Source organism: Myxine glutinosa, chromosome 10, assembly GCF_964187855.1.
Source record: "Myxine glutinosa chromosome 10, kmMyxGlut1.1, whole genome shotgun sequence".
Classification (NCBI taxonomy): domain Eukaryota; kingdom Metazoa; phylum Chordata; class Myxini; order Myxiniformes; family Myxinidae; genus Myxine; species Myxine glutinosa.
Window position 1 is genome coordinate 135,616,641 of NC_136270.1, and position 18,274 is coordinate 135,634,914.

An 18,274-nucleotide genomic window follows, 5' to 3' on the forward strand; every position below is an offset into this window, starting at 1 on the left:
CCAGACAATGATGCTAACATGAACGAGCAGCAGTTCCCAAGCGGAGAACCGTGAATTTCCAAGCGAAATCCACAACACACACGAGAACCAGGCGAATCGCTGGTGTGAGGTAAAATGGCTGGTGCGAGGTGAAATGGCGGATGGGCCCGTAATGGAGGCGTACCTGCTCTCCAGCAATGATTCACTTTCGGAACCGAAAGCAAAACCCGTCACGCAGGTTTATCTCCCACAACAATAACGACACTGTCACAGGAATCCCTTTCCCGGGGAAACCAATATTCGCTCGTGACCAACGTCCACCAGCGTCCGCTTGACACCTCGAAGCAGATCGGCCTTTCTTTCCCGATCTCACTTGTTCCGCTCAAGCCTCTTCTTCCTCCTCTTCCAGTTTCTCCCGATCCATTTCGTTTTTCTTTTGAAACACTAATTTTTACCTTTGAAGACAGTTATCTCAATTTCACACTCAAACTGTAACAATAATAGTATATGAAACTAAAAATGCTTCCAGTGGATGAAAACCACAAAGACGGAAGTGACGAATCCGTAACAGTAAGCTATTAAGCAAACCAGTGAGGAGAAAGCAAGCAGGCAGAAGCACAATCCTGGCATATACTTTCTTGGCGCGACTCCTCTGAGTGTTATCGGTGACGCCTGTCAAGCAGGTGAGGCCCTACAGCCTCTTGGGGAAAGCAGAATGGCTGGCTGCAAAATATGCCAAACAATGACGATCGTTCACCTAAAATGACTACAGGGACACAGACCCCTTGTAGGCTGTGGCCTAAGTCTGTGCAGCCATACTGAGCAGCCAGAATATGTGCTGAAAAGGACAATCACTGCACCTTCAGTGAGGAAGAGGATCCCTGCTTCACAATGGGACAGAGTTGTACACCAAAGCTAGAAGCTAAAAATGTGTTGCCTGTTCCACAACCAACAACTACCAGGTTCCAGATGAATTGAGAAGATTAAATGAACAGAGCTGGAGCTTAGAGGAGAAGGGAATGATCCTCCAGTGCAAAGCGTACTTTACGCATGAGGCCTGGGGGATTAACGGTAAAGGAGAAAGATTCATGAACCAGTTGAAACAAACAAAGCTGGAAACCAAGGCCGAAAGGGTTCCATGAAGAGCCCTTGGAACGAAGCTTTGAGGACGCTTCACAATCTGGTTCATGAATAATGATCCTTTACTGAAAAAGGAGGTGGACATTTTGAGTTCTGGGAAAACTTCCTCCCACCCCTGTGGCATACGGAGATAACAACCAACGTGAAACCTGTTACACTTATTTTGTAACCTTTTAAACAAATAATTTGCTCCTGAAGTGATTTAGGATTAATTAGGCAAATGGTTTGAATATTTATCATCTGATTTTCTCGGTTACTCTAACTTAATCATATTTTGTCTGTATTTTCTAGCTTTATCACTTTGGAGTAGTTTGTGAAGACTCTATATCAATTTGATTTGAAAGCTTCATGAAATAAGCCCAGGTGGCATCAAAATGTGAAAATTTTGGAGTGGGGTGAATACTTTTGCAGGCCTTTGTACAAATCGTAGAGTTGTTCGGACAGATTCCAAAACGTACCTTTGAAGTAATTTTTTGCTTTGTTGTTGTTGTTGTTGCCCGTGTGCTAGCTTTTGTGTGGACGATGGGTCGGTTTCTCCTGGACGGGCACTTTCCATGCCACAGCTTCTTGCCCGCTGTCAGTCCATTGAAACAGCATCGTTTTGTAGTGACCCGGCCAGAACCATGCAGTCCCATGGCCCGCGGCCTCCGAGCCCAACAGCGCAACCGTCCATGGACCATGGGCTTAGCAGCACAAGTGACACCGAAGGAAAATCCACTGGAGGTCTAAGGTACGTGCATCGGGTGGGGTTTCGGTTCCGTTGTGTTGCAATGGTGAGGACCCAATGCTGATGGAGGAGTTTGTGTATACATTCGTCACATTCAGCACAAAAACACGAGTGTAGGTACACGGATGACAATGTCGTTAGTAGATAATGGATTATTATTTATTTATTGAAATTCACCCGAAACATGGCTGAGACTAACTAAATGTGAAGGGCTAATGAGAAAAAGAAGAAAAGGAAAAACTGCAAAACTTTCACGGTCTAGTCCTGAAATAAGGAAACCTTCACAGGACCACTGTGGAGGAGGGGGTAACTAGGCCAAGCAGGAAAATTTTCCTACCCCGATTGGGTGTTTTTTTACGAGACACCATCTCCACACCGGATGGTCGTTGGCTCCCTTCGGGAGCTCATCCGCCCTTTGTCAGGTGTTGGTTTTAGTCCTGGCCGGTGTCAGTCACCCTCCGCACCAGCAAAACCAGCGTGGGGTGTCGGTTTAGGTGCCGACAACGCGACCGTGTGCCAGGTAGCATGGGTTACATGTTACCAATGGCAGTCCCAAAAGACTGACCTGACCAGAAAATCCTGCATCATGAGCCATTGGTCAAGACTGAGTAGACCAACCTGAAGTTTATGGCACGATTTTGTATTAGAAAGTATTTATTTATAACGTGTTCCTGGTAGGTTAAACTGAGAATGTTAAAATTGGGAACAGGACTAGGATAATGGATGACAGGTGAAACTAACCTGAGAGGTCTCTAGATGGAGAGATAACGAGGTTGAGAGAAGGTAGAGTAAATAAATATGGATGAGGAGAGCTGTGTGGAGCTGTGTGGAGCTTGTGGTGCTGGTGGAGGGTTAATAAGTAAATAAATATGGATGAGGGGAGCGGTGTGGAGCTTGTGGTCTAGGTGGAGGGTTAATAAGTAAATAAATATGGATGAGGGGAGCTGTGTGGAGCTTGTGGTGCTGGTGGAGGGTTAATAAGTAAATAAATATGGATGAGGGGAGCTGTGTGGAGCTTGTGGTGCTGGTGGAGGGTTAATAAGTAAATAAATATGGATGAGGGGAGCTGTGTGGAGCTTGTGGTGCTGGTGCAGGGTTAATAAGTAAATAAATATGGATGAGGGGACCTGTGTGGAGCTTGTGGTGCTGGTGGAGGGTTAATAAGTAAATAAATATGGATGAGGGGAGCTGTGTGGAGCTTGTGGAGGGTTAATAAGTAAATAAATATGGATGAGGGGAGCTTTGTGGTGCTGGTGGAGGGTTAATAAGTAAATAAATATGGATGAGGGGAGCTGTGTGGTGCTTGTGGTGCTGGTGGAGGGTTAATAAGTAAATAAATATGGATGAGGGGAGCTGTGTGGAGCTTGTGGTGCTGGTGGAGGGTTAATAAGTAAATAAATATGGATGAGGGGAGCTGTGTGGAGCTTGTGGTGCTGGTGGAGGGTTAATAAGTAAATAAATATGGATGAGGGGACCTGTGTGGAGCTTGTGGTGCTGGTGGAGGGTTAATAAGTAAATAAATATGGATGAGGGGAGCTGTGTGGAGCTTGTGGTGCTGGTGGAGGGTTAATAAGTAAATAAATATGGATGAGGGGAGCTGTGTGGTGCTGGTGGAGGGTTAATAAGTAAATAAATATGGATGAGGGGAGCGGTGTGGAGCTTGTGGTCTAGGTGGAGGGTTAATAAGTAGATCGTTCCCGACTTCAAGCAAAGAAGCAAAATTTGAGAGTAAATGAATAACGACCGAAACACCTGTAAGTAAAGGGGAAATAAAACTGCACGGCCTTGTTAATGCTGTGAGGTGCATTTCAGAACTTGTACGTGTATCACATTGGACAAGGACATGAGTAGACATCGGTGTACTTTCACATCAAGGATATGAGACCGTGGACATGTGAATGCAGTATGATCATGAGATTCGAGCCTGGGATCCCAATATCAGGAGTTCCATGCTCAATTTGGAATGTCGTCAAGGGCCGACCCGATGATCGTACTTTGATTTATCAGGAGAAAAAAACGATACCAAATGAAGACTCTCAGCTAATATGATCATGTCAGGTGGGAAAGTGTTAAAAAGCAAATGGTCTACCTGATCATCAGCCAAATGGTTTAAGGTAACAGCAGCAGAGCTTCCTGCGATGTTGGACTGTAGCGCCCTCCACATCCTGCATAACGGGACATACCGCTCTGACTTGAAAATCTCAATAAACCCTGATTGTAATAAATGTTCGATTTTCATTCATCGTTCAAAACTCCCCCCTCACACTCCCCTTCTAAACTCCCCCTCACCTCCTAAATTCCCCCTTCATCCTCCCCTTCACCACTTCCCCCCCACCCTCCCCTTCTAAACTCTGCCCTCACCCCCCCCTTCAAAACTACTCCTCACTTCGTAAATTCCCTCCTCATCCTCCCCTTCACCCTCCCCTTCAAAACTCCCCTCCCCACCCTCCCCTTCTAAACTCCCCCCTCACCCTTCCCTTCAAAGCTCCCCCCTCAGCCTCCCCTTCTAAACTCCTCCTCACCCCTCCCCTTCTAATCTCCCCTCACCTTCCCCTTCTAAACTCCCCCTCACCCTCTCCTTCTAAACACCCTCCCTCACCCTCCCCCTTCAAAACTACCCCATACCTCCTAAATTCCCCTCTCATCCTTACTCCACTTCACCCTCCCCTTCAAAACTCCCACCTCACCCCCCCCCCCTTTCAAAACTCCACCCATCCTCTCCTTCAAAATTCCCCCCTCACCCCACCCCTTCTTAACTCCCCCCCATCATCCTCCCCTTCTAATCTCCCTCCTCACCCTTCCCTTCAAAGCTCCCCTCACCCCCTTCAAAACTCCCCCGCAGCCCTCCCTTTCAAATCTCCCCTCTCACCCCTCCTCCTCAAAGTTTCCTCTTAACTCATTCACAAAGCTTCCTCCTCCCCACTTCCTCTTTCTTCCAATTCATTCCTCTACCTCCTCCAAATTTCTACTTTCCTCCCCCCCCCCACCCCCCCTTCCTTATATTACTCCACATTCTGCCTCACCCTAACACCACCTTGCTTTTCTCCTCCTCGTCATCCTGTTCCTTGCCCTTCTGCAACCTCCGACACACTGTCAATAGCTCTCCCTACCTCCCCCTCTCCTCCCTCATTTTACCCGACCCACCACTCCCCTCTCTTGTACCCGATGCTCCCCCTCCTTCTTCATTAACGGCATGGACCTCAAACATCCGGGGCCTTCGCTCAAACCTGGCTGATATCTCCATTCAGGTTGCTTCTCACAAACAAGACTGAATCTGCTTAACAGAAACTTTCCTCCTTCAAGATTTCTCCGATTCCTTAATATCTCTTCCTGGTTACTCCCTCCCCCGGTATGATAGACCTGAGCCTCGTCCTGGTGGCAGAGTTTCACTGCACATAAAAACCATATTTCTCACTCACCGTGTACTGCTCAAATACCTCCCAAACCCCAGGAGTACCTCTGGGTACGGCTTCCTCTCCACTCCCACCTTTTGTTCATGTGTGTTGTACCGTCCACCAAACGGGGATGACTCCATCTACATCTCGCTGTCTGACAACATGCACCAACTTGTATCTACTCATCCTAACTCTCTCTCTTCCTCATATGTGGCGACTTCAACCGTCATCAGGCCTGCTGGCTGGGTGTGGGTTTCTCTTTCAGCAAAGGACTTCTGCGACTCATTGGGACTGACACAATCTGTCAATTTCCCGACCAAAATCTCAGTCAACGGAGCATCTTCTCTTCTAGACTTGGTTTTGACAAACTTCCCTGAAAATGAGGCATTGCAAAATGCCTCTTGGAAATCAGCAAACATCACCGCTTTGCACAAAAAATGTGCAAAAACAGATCCTTGCAACTACAGACCAATCAGCCTGCTCCCAATTATCAGCAAAGTCATCATTGCTTCGGATATCAAATCCTTCCTCTTCTCCAATGGCTTGATCTCCGATCATCAATTTGGATTCAGACCATGTCACTCTAATCTGGACATGTTGCCTCTGCTGTCTCAACAATGGATGAAGGTCCTCAATGCCAAACAGGAAATCAGAGCTGTCTCACTTGACATATCACTTGCCTTCGATACGGTCTGGCACCCACCTCTGCTCACCAAACTCTCCTCCTATGGTATCCATGGAAATCTCCACTCATGGCTTGCGGACTTCCTCTCTGGTCGTAGGCAACGTGTGGCCCTGAATGGGTTTCTCTCATCTCCCCTGCCTGTTCTGGCTGGAGTTCCCCAAGGCAGTGTTCTGGGCCCTGTGCTATTTCTGGTCTTCATCAATGATGAGGAAGTTGTTGTGGTAGGAGGAGACCTAAATGGACATGTGGGAAGGAGTATGGATGGTTTTGACGGAGTTCATGGGGGTTACGGATATGGTGTGGGAAATGGAGAAGGTGAAAGGATTTTGGAGTTTGCTGATGGAGCTGATTTGTTGATTTGTAATACTCAGTTCCAGAAAGAGGATAATAAGCTTGTTACATACACGTCAGGTGGGTCGACGACAACCGTTGACTACTTGATGGTGCGTAGGCGAGATAGGGGGCACCTCCGGGACACAAAGGTGATCCCGGGGGAGGAGGCTGTTTCACAGCACCACTTGGTTGTCTGCGACGTAAGGGTGAAAGGTGCGAGGAGAGCTCGGCGGGTGAAGTACCAACCGAGAATGAAGGTGTGGAGGTTGAAAGAGGTGACAGTAAGGGAGGCATTAAAAGAGAGGCTGAGTAGGGTCGAGGATGATGTGGTTGAGCTTGAAAGTGGTTGGATGTCAATGAAAGCTAGTCTGTTGGGAGCCGTTGGTGAGGTATGTGGATGGACAAAAGGACCACCGAGGCACTCGGAAACATGGTGGTGGGATGATGAAGTTGGAAAGAGGATTGACGAGAAGAGGAAGAAGTTCAAGGAGTGGCTTTTAGACGAAGGGTACGGGAGCAGAAACAGAAGAGCATGAAAGTTATAAGGCAGCCAGGAAGGCTGCAAAGAAAGAGGTAGCAAAGGCACAGGAGACATGTAGAAAAATGTTTGGAGAACGCTTGGATTCGGAAGAGAGTCAGAAAGCAGTATTCAGGATTGCAAAGCAGATAGCGAAAGAGAGGTGTGATGTGATGGGGGTGAGTTGCTTGAAGGATGAAGTGGGACAAATCGTTGTCGACCCAGATGGAATTAAAGGAAGATGGAAAAGATATATGGAAATGCTGTTGAATACAGAGAATGAATGGGATGGCAACATAGAGAGTAACCCAGTTTTAGGACCGGCAGAGAAGATAACTGAGAAGGAAGTTGAGGAAGCGATAAAAGCAATGAAGGGTAGAAAAGCGGGAGGGCCGACGGGAGTTGTGGGAGATATGTTGAAGGCAGCATGAAGTTGGGGTGTGAAGAGAATGACAGAGATCTGTAATCTGGTGGTGAAAGAAGGCCGCATTCCAGTGGATTGGGAACCGAGTACCCTTGTCCCTCTATACAAGGGGAAAGGAGACCCTCTGGAGTGTGGCTCGTACCGAGCGATAAAGTTATTGGAGCATGGAATGAAGGTATTGGAAAGGGTGTTAGAGAGGAGGATAAGGCAGAAAGTTAAGATCGACGAAATGCAGTTTGGATTCATGCCAGGAAGAGGAACGACAGACGCGCTTTTCATTGTGAGGCAGTTGCAGGAGAAGTACATGGAGAAGAGGAAGAAGTTGTTTCTTGGGTTTGTTGATCTGGAGAAAGCATTCGATCGGGTTCCACGCAAAGTATTGACATGGGCATTGAGGAAGTTAGGAGTGGAGGAATGGTTGATCAGAGTAGTGATGGCAATGTACAAAACAGCGCGCACAGCTGTAAGGACGAAGGACGGGAACAGTGGTGAGTTTGAGGTGAAGGTGGGAGTGCATCAGGGGTCGGTACTAAGTCCACTACTATTTGTAGCTGTGATGGAGGTGCTGGCTCAGAACGTAAAGGAGGGTTTACCGTGGGAGTTGTTGTATGCAGATGATCTGGTGTTGATTGCGGAAAGTATGGATGGACTGAAGGAAAAGATGAACACGTGGAAGGAATGTATGGAGACAAAAGGTCTGAAGGTGAATATCGGAAAGACGAAGGTGATGGCAAGTGGTAAAGCATGTGGTGAGGTGGAAAGAACTGGGAAGTGGCCCTGTGCTGTGTGTAGGAAGGGTGTCGGAGTGAACTCCATTCAGTGTACAATGTGCGCTGAGTGGGTTCATCAAAAATGTAGTGGTCTGAGAGGGTCATTAACCAGTGTGGCCAGTACATTCAAATGTAAGGTGTGCACAGAGGGAGCTGCAGATGGAGGAAATGTTGAGTTGGATCTTGGAGACGGTGTGAAGCTGGAAGGTGTGAAAACATTTTGCTACCTCGGAGACATGCTGAATGGAGAAGGTGGATCAGACTCGGCAACGGTTGCTCGAGTGAGATGTGCATGGAAGAAGTTTCGGGAATTGAGTGGCGTGCTGATGATGAGGGGAGTGTCGTTGAAGCTGAAGGGAAAGGTGTATGCTGCATGTGTGAGAAGTGTTATGATTTATGGGAGCGAGACATGGGTAATGAACGTAGAGCAGCAACGAAGGTTGGAAAGGGTGGAAATGCGAATGGTTCGACGGATGTGTGGAGTATTGTTGAGAGAGAGGAAGACAAATGATGAATTGCGAAAGATGATGGGAATAGAGCCTGTGATTGATGCTGTGAAGAGGAACAGGTTGAGATGGTTTGGTCATGTGTTGAGGAAGGATGAAAGTGACTGGTTGAGAAGAGTGATGGAAATGAATGTAGAAGGAAGTAGAAGACGGGGAAGACCGAGAAAGACTTGGCTAAAGATGGTGGAAAAAGAAATGTGGGCAAGGGGGTTAGGTTAACAAGGAGAGATGCAGAAAATCGGGCAAAATGGAGAAGATTGTCATGGGGACCGCAAGGCTAACCCCCGCTCTCGCAGGGAAAATGGCTTTTAAAATGCATGTTGTTGTTTGTTGTATCAATGATCTCTCCGACTCTCTGGAAAATCCTCTCTATCACTTTGCTGATGACTCCAATCTCTGCCGCTCCATTCCTCATCCCCCAGATCAGCAGTCTGCAGCCTCCTCACTCTCTGCAGACCTGGACAAAATCACAGACTGGTCAAACAAGTGGAACATGTCTTTCAATCCGGACAAAGCTCACACTTTCTATGTCTCTCCGAAAAGACCGACTGGAAAACCCTCCCATCTACTTTCTCAACAATCCTCTCCAAGAAGTTCTGTCGCTCAAGCTTTTGGGTCTCACTATCTGCCATGATCTTTCCTGGGAAAACCACATTTCCAAGCTGGCCTCCAAAGCCAGTCGCTGACTGGGCATCCTCCGTCGTGTGAAGTCCTTCTTTGGCACACCTGAGCTCCTCACCACATACAAGGCTTTCGTCCGCAGCTCAATGGAATACTGTTCCCCCCTCTGGGCCGGTGCTCCTGCCTCACACCCAGCTCGCCTTCACGCTGTTGAAACCAAAGCTTTCAGAATCATTGGAATCTCCCGCGATGAAGCGAACTCCAAGGGCCTTTCACTCACTCACCGCAGGCAGGTTGGTTGGTCTTTCCGTCTTCTACCGACTCCTCTCCGGCCTTGCCCCCCCAGCTCTCTCTGGGCTCTGTCCCCCAAATATTCCTACAGGTCGCACAAGATCTGCCTGCAACCCTCTTATGGTTAAACTGCCAAAATCAAGACTCTGCTCACCTTCACTCCTTCATTCCTCTTTTTGTCCCCCCTTTGGAACAAACTCCCTCACTCTCTTCAATCCCACTCCTCCCTCCAGGTCTTCAAAACAGCTGTTCACCACCATCTCTTATCTACCCCCATCCAAAACCTTGATCTTTTCTATCCCTGTTAATCCACCCTAAATCCACTTCCTTTAAATTCCCTGTTTTCTTTCCTGAAATACCCTGTAGTGTCCATCTTGTTACTCCCGCCAGGGAGGTGTGTGTGTGTGTGTGTGTGTGTGTGTGTGTGTGTGTGTGTGTGTGTGTGTGTGTGTGTGTGTGTGTGTGTGTGTGTGTGTGTGTGTGTGTGTGTGTGTGTGTGTGTGTGTGTGTGTGTGTGTGTGTGTGTGTGTGTGTGTTCGTGAACAAGATATCTGGAAAAGTTCTGAACGGATTTGGATGAAGGTTGGTGAGATGATTGCCCTTGGGATAAGGAAGAATTGATTAGTTTTTGGTGAAGCTCAGGATATTATTCCGGATCCAGGAATTTTTTTGGGGATTTTTTTTCTTCCCTTTAAAAACCATTTTCTCTGCAATAATTGGGCCGATTGAGAGCAAATTTTCACCATAGGAAGGCCTCGGTCCGTAGAATATTTGAATGGTAATTATGACGTCACAGGTCACGTGGTTCGGCCGCCATATTGTTTTGAGTGAAAAACACTAAAATCCAGTTTGCTCTAAAACGCCTGAACAGATCGAGGCCAAACTTTGTAGGCAGAATCGCATACCCATGACGAATAAAAAAGTCAGCGAGCATGACGTCATGCATCACATGGTTTCAGAGTTATGACGTTTTAAAGCACAAACCTTTAAAACCTAGCTCCTCCCTCATTTGTGATCCAATCGAGGGGAAACCACAGATCTGTTCAGCATATCACCATATCAGTCTAATAAAATGTCCTTTTGGAATTTGCGATAGGTCACGTGGTTTGGCAGACCGTTAATTAAACGCAAGTAATAAAAACATTTACATCTCTTGAACCACTTTATTGATCGAAGTGAAACTTCATACTGTAGTAGAAGTCATGAAGAGTAACAAGTGTGCGAAATTTGAAGATAATTGGATGTACGGTCTGGAAGCTAGAAGTTGTTATTGAGTGAAGAAGAAGTCTTCGACTGTGAAACTTCGGTCATTAATTATTTATCACATGTACAGACTTGCAGGCATCGTTTGACACAATCTCCCGGGTTAATTTGAACCTCAAATAAAATTATAATTCTTTCTTTTTATATTAGGGCCTACTTTCTTTTTCATTTATTGTTTTGGGGAGAGGGGATGTTAAACAAAACGTATTATTCCAACTTGACCCTATGCGGGAGTATGCGCTCTACTGAGTGGCGTTCTCGTTTATCCAGTGTACCCCCCCCCCCTCTCCCTTCCCCAGGTCTCCCGATGTCCCTGTTCTCTTCTGTTGTTTCCCTCTCTCCCTCTCGTCTCCCGCTCCCTTTATTCGATGTTTTATGTGTTTCTGTTTTATGTCTTCATAGTGGGGCGGCTTAGCCCAAATATTCAAAAGAATTGTGCATTTTGTGAAACAAGCACCAAATTTGGCACAAATGTACATTAATATGTTGCGAACATTTTCAGATATTGGGCCACTTGAAATTCCGTAATTTATTTTTTCAAATTTTTTCAAATTTCGTAATTTCAAATTTTTCGGGTGACACCGTCACAATTTCGGTCTTCGAGGCCGGCCGATAGGCAAAGTGTGACCGGAAGGGACGAGGTTCTCCTGACCACGTGGCCCTCGATCTGGGAAGCGAGAGGCGTTCCATTAGTGGACGCGCCCCTCACGCCCGACTTTTGGGCGGCCCCGGCAGGCCGTTTGTTTTGACGTTCCGTGACAGGCCCCGCACCCCCACCTCCGGGCCGACCGGAAGCTTGTGCTGAGTACATCATACCTGAACAACTCAGTGAGGTAGAACACAGCAGTGCACACCAGGGTGACCCCTTCAGTGCATAAACCAATGAAGTTATTTTCTGCATATAATAATAATATAAGTTCAGTTCTATATAACAATTTCTGTTATCACCACTACCACTACAACTACCACTACTACAAGCTTTGTCTGGAATTTTGTGGACTAACAGACAAACAGACATATAGACAAGCTGGGATCAAAACATTACCTCCTTCCACCATTGAGTGTAGAGGTAAACATCATGGAAATTATATCATGCCCTAGATTTAATTCATGCTTACCCGTGTATTTGCTTCACTGGTTCACAAGGTCTTTTGCATACATGTAATTCAGACTCTCGTCTTCATTGCTGACCACACAATGTTCGCAACATATTAATGTACATTTGTGCCAAATTTGGTGCTTGTATCACAAAATGCACAATTCTTTTGAATATTTGGGCTAAGCCGCCCCACTATATCGGCCGGCCTCGAAGACCGAAATTGTGACGGTGTCACCCGAAAAATTTGAAATTACGAAATTTGAAAAAATTTGAAAAAAAAAATTACGGAATTTCAAGTGGCCCAATATCTGAAAATGTTCGCAACATATTAATGTACATTTGTGCCAAATTTGGTGCTTGTATCACAAAATGCACAACAGGTTTGCTATGCTGCTACACTATCAGGTGTTTTGTGTGTTCGCTCTTACATGAGCCTCTGTTGTATACAAAAAACGAATTTTTTAAAGGTGAGCGAGAAGCCACAAGGCTTACTGGAAAGCAAATAAGTCGTGTTGAGAATCGGTGAATGAATATCCGAATGGCACGCTCAAAATGAACTGCCGAGTATTCTGGTTGAAATGCATTGTGAACCAATGGGGAGTGCTGTGTTGTTGTATTAAAGTATCGTTGTGCTCTCCGAGCGTCTGCCTTAACCGAAAGTCTGCTGCGACACAACCTCTTTTTTTTCTCCATCCCTTGCCCAGCCTTTTGCGAAGAGGAAGCACAGACTCCTTTTGTTCACACTCGTCATTATGCCCAGGACCTTCGGACGGCGAAAGCGCCACGAGCTCTAGACCATCGAGGAACGTCCCTTCTTGGAAACAAATGTCACAGCCACAGAACTGCAAGGAAGAGGTGAAAAAAGCGTGGTGGGAGATGTTGATGCTGGGTGGAAGGAGAAATGGTGGAAGGGGAATATAATCTTTGGAAAAAAGAAACAAATCGCTTTGGTTTGATTGTGATTTGGCCTTGCGTGGTATGTGGTGGTGTAATCCATTGTTACACTAGCAACACTCAGACGATGTTTTTTGTCCAGTTATCGACTTCAATTTGCATATTACATGCAGAAAACATGCTTCGATTATCCTCTCTCTTGACTTACATCCCCCCTTTCCCTTCCTCCCCACTCCCTCCCCCTCCCTACCCCCCCCCCCCACCAATCCGGTCTTCGCCATACCCACCCCTTGTTAGCTGCCATCTTGTACATCCAAGGCATGTGTGGCAGAAGGTGCAAGCTCCGTGAAGACTGAGGTCGCCAGACAGAAGGAGTCGCGCTCACAGAGACATACACGGGTAAGTTCCTGTGCATCAAAATGGCTCCGCAACACTCGAGTGACCATTTGTCTTTATAACATACGACTCGAGGCCGTTTGGACTATTCCTTCACACTCGTCTTTGCAGATGCTGCAGGGAGTGGTGAACAAGGTGCTCAAGAAGCACGGCATGGCCAGAGGGCACGCATGTTACTCGGCCTGTAGCAAGCGCCTCTTTGACATATGCAAAGTATACCTGAAGGTAAGGCCCAGGCTCAAACCCATTTCCTGCAGGTACATACGGATGCTTTAGTTGTTTGTCGTTGCACCGGGATTGTTATTCTCTATGTAACGAATATTGCTCGGAACTGCAAATGATGGGATGTAGATGAGGCTTAAAGGCCGGTGCACATGTCATGATCTCACATGATAAGAGAAGACCAAATATGGTTGAGGTGCATTTTTCCGATCCTGCGTGAAATGCTTTTTCTCCTTGATCCAAGCACACCGTTCCCGATACAACAAATTTGCATTTCTTTCTTACTAATAGGATGATGAGGTGCAAAAGTTGAGAAATATGAATGAATGAATGATCGTTTTAAGGCCATTTTTCCCCGCTAGAGCGGGGGTTAGCCTTGCGGGCCCCATGACAATCAAGGTTCCCTGTTTGAGGCAATGTTTTTATGGCCGGATGCCCTTCCTGACGCCAACCCTTGGTCACGCTCTCACGATGCGCAGGGATACGGTGTACCTATTCTAAACCGGGGTACACACCGGGATCGTTCATCCCAGCAAGCTGGTACTCGATTTGCCGACCTCGGAAGGATGACAGGCTGAGCCAACCCCCCTGGCGTTAATTCAGCGATCGATCGGGATTCGAACTCAGGATCCCAAGCCTGCACCCTAACCGCTAGGCCAACACCAGGCTCGAGGTGCAAAAGTTCCTGACAACAATTTTCTCAGCATGAATGAACACAGAGCAGCTTCCTCGAATGGGATGCATGTCTTAGGCCAGTTACATTTACGTTGTCCTCTTTAAATGGTAACAAACTCTAATGACCGTTCATTTGTGCAGTGACCACAAATGGGTTGTGAAGTTTCAAAGGGCGAGCTTGAAATGAGCATGCACCTCTTCCTTTATGGAGTGTCTAAGGAAAGGAAGGCCCCGGTGAGAACGGTTAAGAAGCGTCCCCCACCTCCGAGTCACCTTAACGACAGACTGTGATTGGCTTCTCTCACTGTTATTGCAGGACCTGAAGACGTCCCACGGGCTGCAGGCAGAGATGGTGAAAGCGGCTCAATGCAACGTGCAGCAGGTGCTTCCTGCCTCGATCGGAAACGATTTGATTGTTCGGCCTAAGTAGGGGCCCCTCGGGCCGAGGCTGGACGACGGATTCTGCTTGCACCTCATTAGTCTTGGAAACTTCCATCATGGGACGGCACTCTTTTAGAAATGAGTGTTTCTTCCGGAACTTAAAACCCTTTCACAAATGTATCTTTTTACAACATAATTCGGTCACGTGACTTTATCGAGGCTTTTCCGATGGGTTTTGCGTTGCCATCATGGACCGGCCCTTTCCCTCTTGTCTCCATCTCTCTCTCTCTCTCTCTCTCCTCTCTCTCCTCTCTCTTCTCTCCTCTCTCCTCTCTTCTCCTCTCTTCTCTCTCCTCTCCCCTCTCTGGGTTTTGCGTTTTGCGTTGCATGATCATCCAAATGCCCTTACAAAATCGTTTTGCTTGAGAAAGTGGATGAAGGGAGCGCGGGAGCGTTAGGAGGAGGGGTTGGGAAAACGCCGTATCTAAATGTGAACCTTTCCCTTTGCCACTGAGCACGACCCCGTCCTTACTAGGTACAGGTTTCTATTTTGATGCACAAACATTAGATAGTTTATCTTGTTCTTCCAGGAACCGGAGGCTCGTTTAAGATGACACCAAATTCCACACGTACGATGCTCGGCTTGCACTTGCTTGTATTGTTTTCACGCCCCCACCCCTACTCCCGCATCCAAGGATTCCAGAGGAGTTTGTCCACATTTGAATCCCAAAATTAAATTAAAAACTGTTTCGAGTGAGTTTATAGGAAATGCTCAAAGTGCTGTTCAAATTATTTCCTCCAATCCGAGCTTTTGGTCCCAGAACGTGAGGTCAACGTTGTTTTTGACGTGGTAGAACCGAAACACAGTCTCAAATGGTGGCAAAGATGTGCAAGTTATTGATTATGGGAATGTTTCTACAAATGTTGTCTGAACGGCTGTCTGCAGGTGGTGAGCTGGATCACGGAGAAGCATTGACAGGAAAACCAGTTTCCTTCACCTGTTCGTCGGGCTCGAAGCACTCGAAGATGGACTCACCCGTGTGCGGCGCAGCACCCTCACCGCACCCTGACCCACAAACATTTCGTTGTCCGGTAAATTATTTTAGGTTGTGCTGTACGATCGGACTTCCTGATGTATTGTTCTGTTGAGAGTCCGCAGCGTCGGATCGTCCCTCCTCTCTTTCTCTCCCCAACGTTTGGTGGTGAAGGTAAATTGAGAGCGACGCCCGCATGGCGGCGATCCGTTCAAATCGAGCTTAAATGAAGCACACGGACCAAGGTTTTATTGAATGGACAAACCTTTTATTGTGAACTGCAAATGTTCTACGGCAGCAGAACAAACAGCAACGTTGTGCTTTGCAATATGGAGTAAACCTTCTTATATACACAAGGGCTACCTTGAATTCTAGCAGGTGTAATTAAAGTTAAACATCTTGAGGAACTGCAGCAGCAGCAGCAGCGGTTTGCACATCAAAATAAATCAAAATCTCTCGGTTTATCATTTTGCGTCGTCTTTGGTACTTTGCGTCCAATCATACAGAACACTGATTTTGAGGCCCGAGCGTTGCGTCACGTTTTGGAGGTCTTGGTTTGATTTGAAGGCGGATTTTGGTTCAACACTGAAAGTTGTAATCGAAACACTGTCTGTGACCACGTGACGGTGCAGCGACCACGGCCGAATCGATTTGGACGTGCTGCAATGTTTCCCGACTGAAAGACCAAAACGTACACGCGTCGGGACTTGAAGGCACCTTGCCAGGAAGGCCCGTTCCGGCGGTTCGTTGCATCGCGTTGGGGACGACGGGACGCGACCTAGACCGGTAACACTGCGCGAAGACGGAAAGCTCTTGAGCAAATTTTGGATTCGACTAAATAGACTTGGCCGACCATAATCACCGGCAGGTGATGTGTGCAAAAAGGCAACGAATACAATTCACCGTTATCGATCTCGGCTTGAAGACCGAGCTTGGGGGGTGCGGGGTTGAAAGCGTTTGATTTGTGTGGCGTATCCCTTTTGTGCAACACCCTGAACCCGGTGTTTGTGTGGCGTATCCCTTTTGTGCAACACCCTGAACCGGGTGTTTGTGTGGCGTATCCCTTTTGTGCAACACCCTGAACCCGGTGTTTGTGTGGCGTATCCCTTTTGTGCAACACCCTGAACCCGGTGTTTGTGTGGCGTATCCCTTTTGTGCAACACCCTGAACCGGGTGTTTGTGTGGCGTATCCCTTTTGTGCAACACCCTGAACCCGGTGTTTGTGTGGCGTATCCCTTTTGTGCAACACCCTGAACCCGGTGTTTGTGTGGCGTATCCCTTTTGTGCAACACCCTGAACCCGGTGTTTGTGTGGCGTATCCCTTTTGTGCAACACCCTGAACCCGGTGTTTGTGTGGCGTATCCCTTTTGTGCAACACCCTGAACCCGGTGTTTGTGTGGCGTATCCCTTTTGTGCAACACCCTGAACCCGGTGTTTGTGTGGCGTATCCCTTTTGTGCAACACCCTGAACCCGGTGTTTGTGTGGCGTATCCCTTTTGTGCAACACCCTGAACCCGGTGTTTGTGTGGCGTATCCCTTTTGTGCAACACCCTGAACCCGGTGTTTGTGTGGCGTATCCCTTTTGTGCAACACCCTGAACCCGGTGTTTGTGTGGCGTATCCCTTTTGTGCAACACCCTGAACCCGGTGTTTGTGTGGCATCGAAGTGTAGAAAAAGGCGCGGGGGCGCTCACACGCACAGGCCCAGCCGCGCAACCTTGGCCGCGAGGAAGGAATGGACGATGAACACGATTGGCTTGGGGCAGCTGCGCAAATCCAGTTGCTGGAAAAAGAGATTGACGAGTTACCGTCTTCTTTTTCTTCAATGTCATACATTACATAGGACGTGTGCTGAAGGATCACAGGTACGAGCATACGAGGTATGTTGAAGTGCTTACAAAAGTTTGTTAAATTGTAGATAATTAATCTGAAGTGGAGCTGTTCCTAAAGAAAGGAAGTTACCAGAGATGTTCCCAAAGAAAGGAAGTTACCAGAGATGTTCCTAAAGAAAGGAAGTTACCAGAGATGTTCCCAAAGAAAGGAAGTTACCAGAGATGTTCCTAAAGAAAGGAAGTTACCAGAGATGTTCCCAAAGAAAGGAAGTTACCAGAGATGTTCCTAAAGAAAGGAAGTTACCAGAGATGTTCCCAAAGAAAGGAAGTTACCAGGGATGCTCCTAAAGAAAGGAAGTTACCAGAGATGTTCCTAAAGAAACGAAGTTACCAGAGATGTTCCTAAAGAAAGGAAGTTACCAGAGATGTTCCTAAAGAAAGGAAGTTACCAGAAATGTTCTTAAAGAAAGAAAGTTACCAGAGATGTTCCTAAAGAAAGGAAGTTACCAGAGATGTTCCGAAAGAAAGGAAGTTACCAGAGAAAGGAAGATCGACGCTCGTGAAAGAACGAACATTAATCACACAAAAAGTCAAACTGCCACATAAAACACAAGGGGAGCAGTAGACAAGATGGGGAGAGGGGGGGGAAGGACACAAACACAACATTTGAGAGAAGGGACATCGAGAGAACTGTGGGAGGGAGAGGGCTTGGGGGGAGGTGGGAGAGGTACAAAACATGGACTCTGCAAGGACTTCCAGGAAAGAAGTTGGAATTTCGAAAAAGTGTATCTGGGGTGAATTAGCGGTGGTAGAAAAGATCAAGGTTTTGGATGGGGGAAGATAAGAGATAATGCTGAACAGCTGTTTTAAAGACCTGGAGGGAGGAGTGGGATTGAAGAGAGTGGGGGAGTTTGTTCCAGAGGTGGGAGAAAAGGGGAATGAAAGAGTGAAGGTGAGCAGAGAGCCTAGATTTCGGCAGTTAAACCATAAGAGGGTTGCTGGCAGATCTTGTGCGACCTGTAGGAATATTTGGGGGACAAAGCACAGAGAGAGCTGGGGGAGCAAGGCCGGAGAGGAGTCGGTAGAAGAAG

The 18,274-nt window shown here is 47.2% G+C and overlaps 2 protein-coding genes across 10 annotated transcripts in view; one reads left to right on the top strand and one right to left on the bottom strand.

Annotated features, from left to right (window-relative positions):
• MTBP (MDM2 binding protein) overlaps nt 1-15,816 on the top strand; it is a 101,358-nt gene extending 85,542 nt beyond the window's left edge. For all 7 annotated transcript variants that reach the window (XM_078786155.1, XM_078786158.1, XM_078786157.1 and 4 more), the window contains 6 exons: nt 1,628-1,849; nt 12,455-12,605; nt 12,942-13,043; nt 13,152-13,265; nt 14,254-14,319; nt 15,265-15,816. In XM_078786155.1, coding sequence (XP_078642281.1) covers nt 1,628-1,849; nt 12,455-12,605; nt 12,942-13,043; nt 13,152-13,265; nt 14,254-14,319; nt 15,265-15,294 — 685 coding nt within the window. In that variant the 3' untranslated portion in view covers nt 15,295-15,816. The remainder of the gene's footprint in view (nt 1-1,627; nt 1,850-12,454; nt 12,606-12,941; nt 13,044-13,151; nt 13,266-14,253; nt 14,320-15,264) is intronic.
• Nucleotides 15,599-18,274, bottom strand: part of LOC137433722 (beta-2-syntrophin) — an 85,146-nt gene continuing 82,470 nt past the window's right edge. Inside the window, exons 7-8 of one of the 3 annotated variants that reach the window (XR_013624828.1) lie at nt 16,731-17,134; nt 15,599-16,344 (exon numbers count right to left, since the gene is read on the bottom strand). Coding sequence is in view for 1 of the 3 variants with exons in the window: in XM_078786161.1 (XP_078642287.1) it covers nt 17,042-17,134 (93 nt within the window). In the remaining 2 variants the exon portion in view is untranslated. Of the gene's footprint in view, nt 17,135-18,274 lie in introns of all 3 variants that reach the window. The other 2 variants (XR_013624827.1, XM_078786161.1) reach the window with 2 other exon arrangements.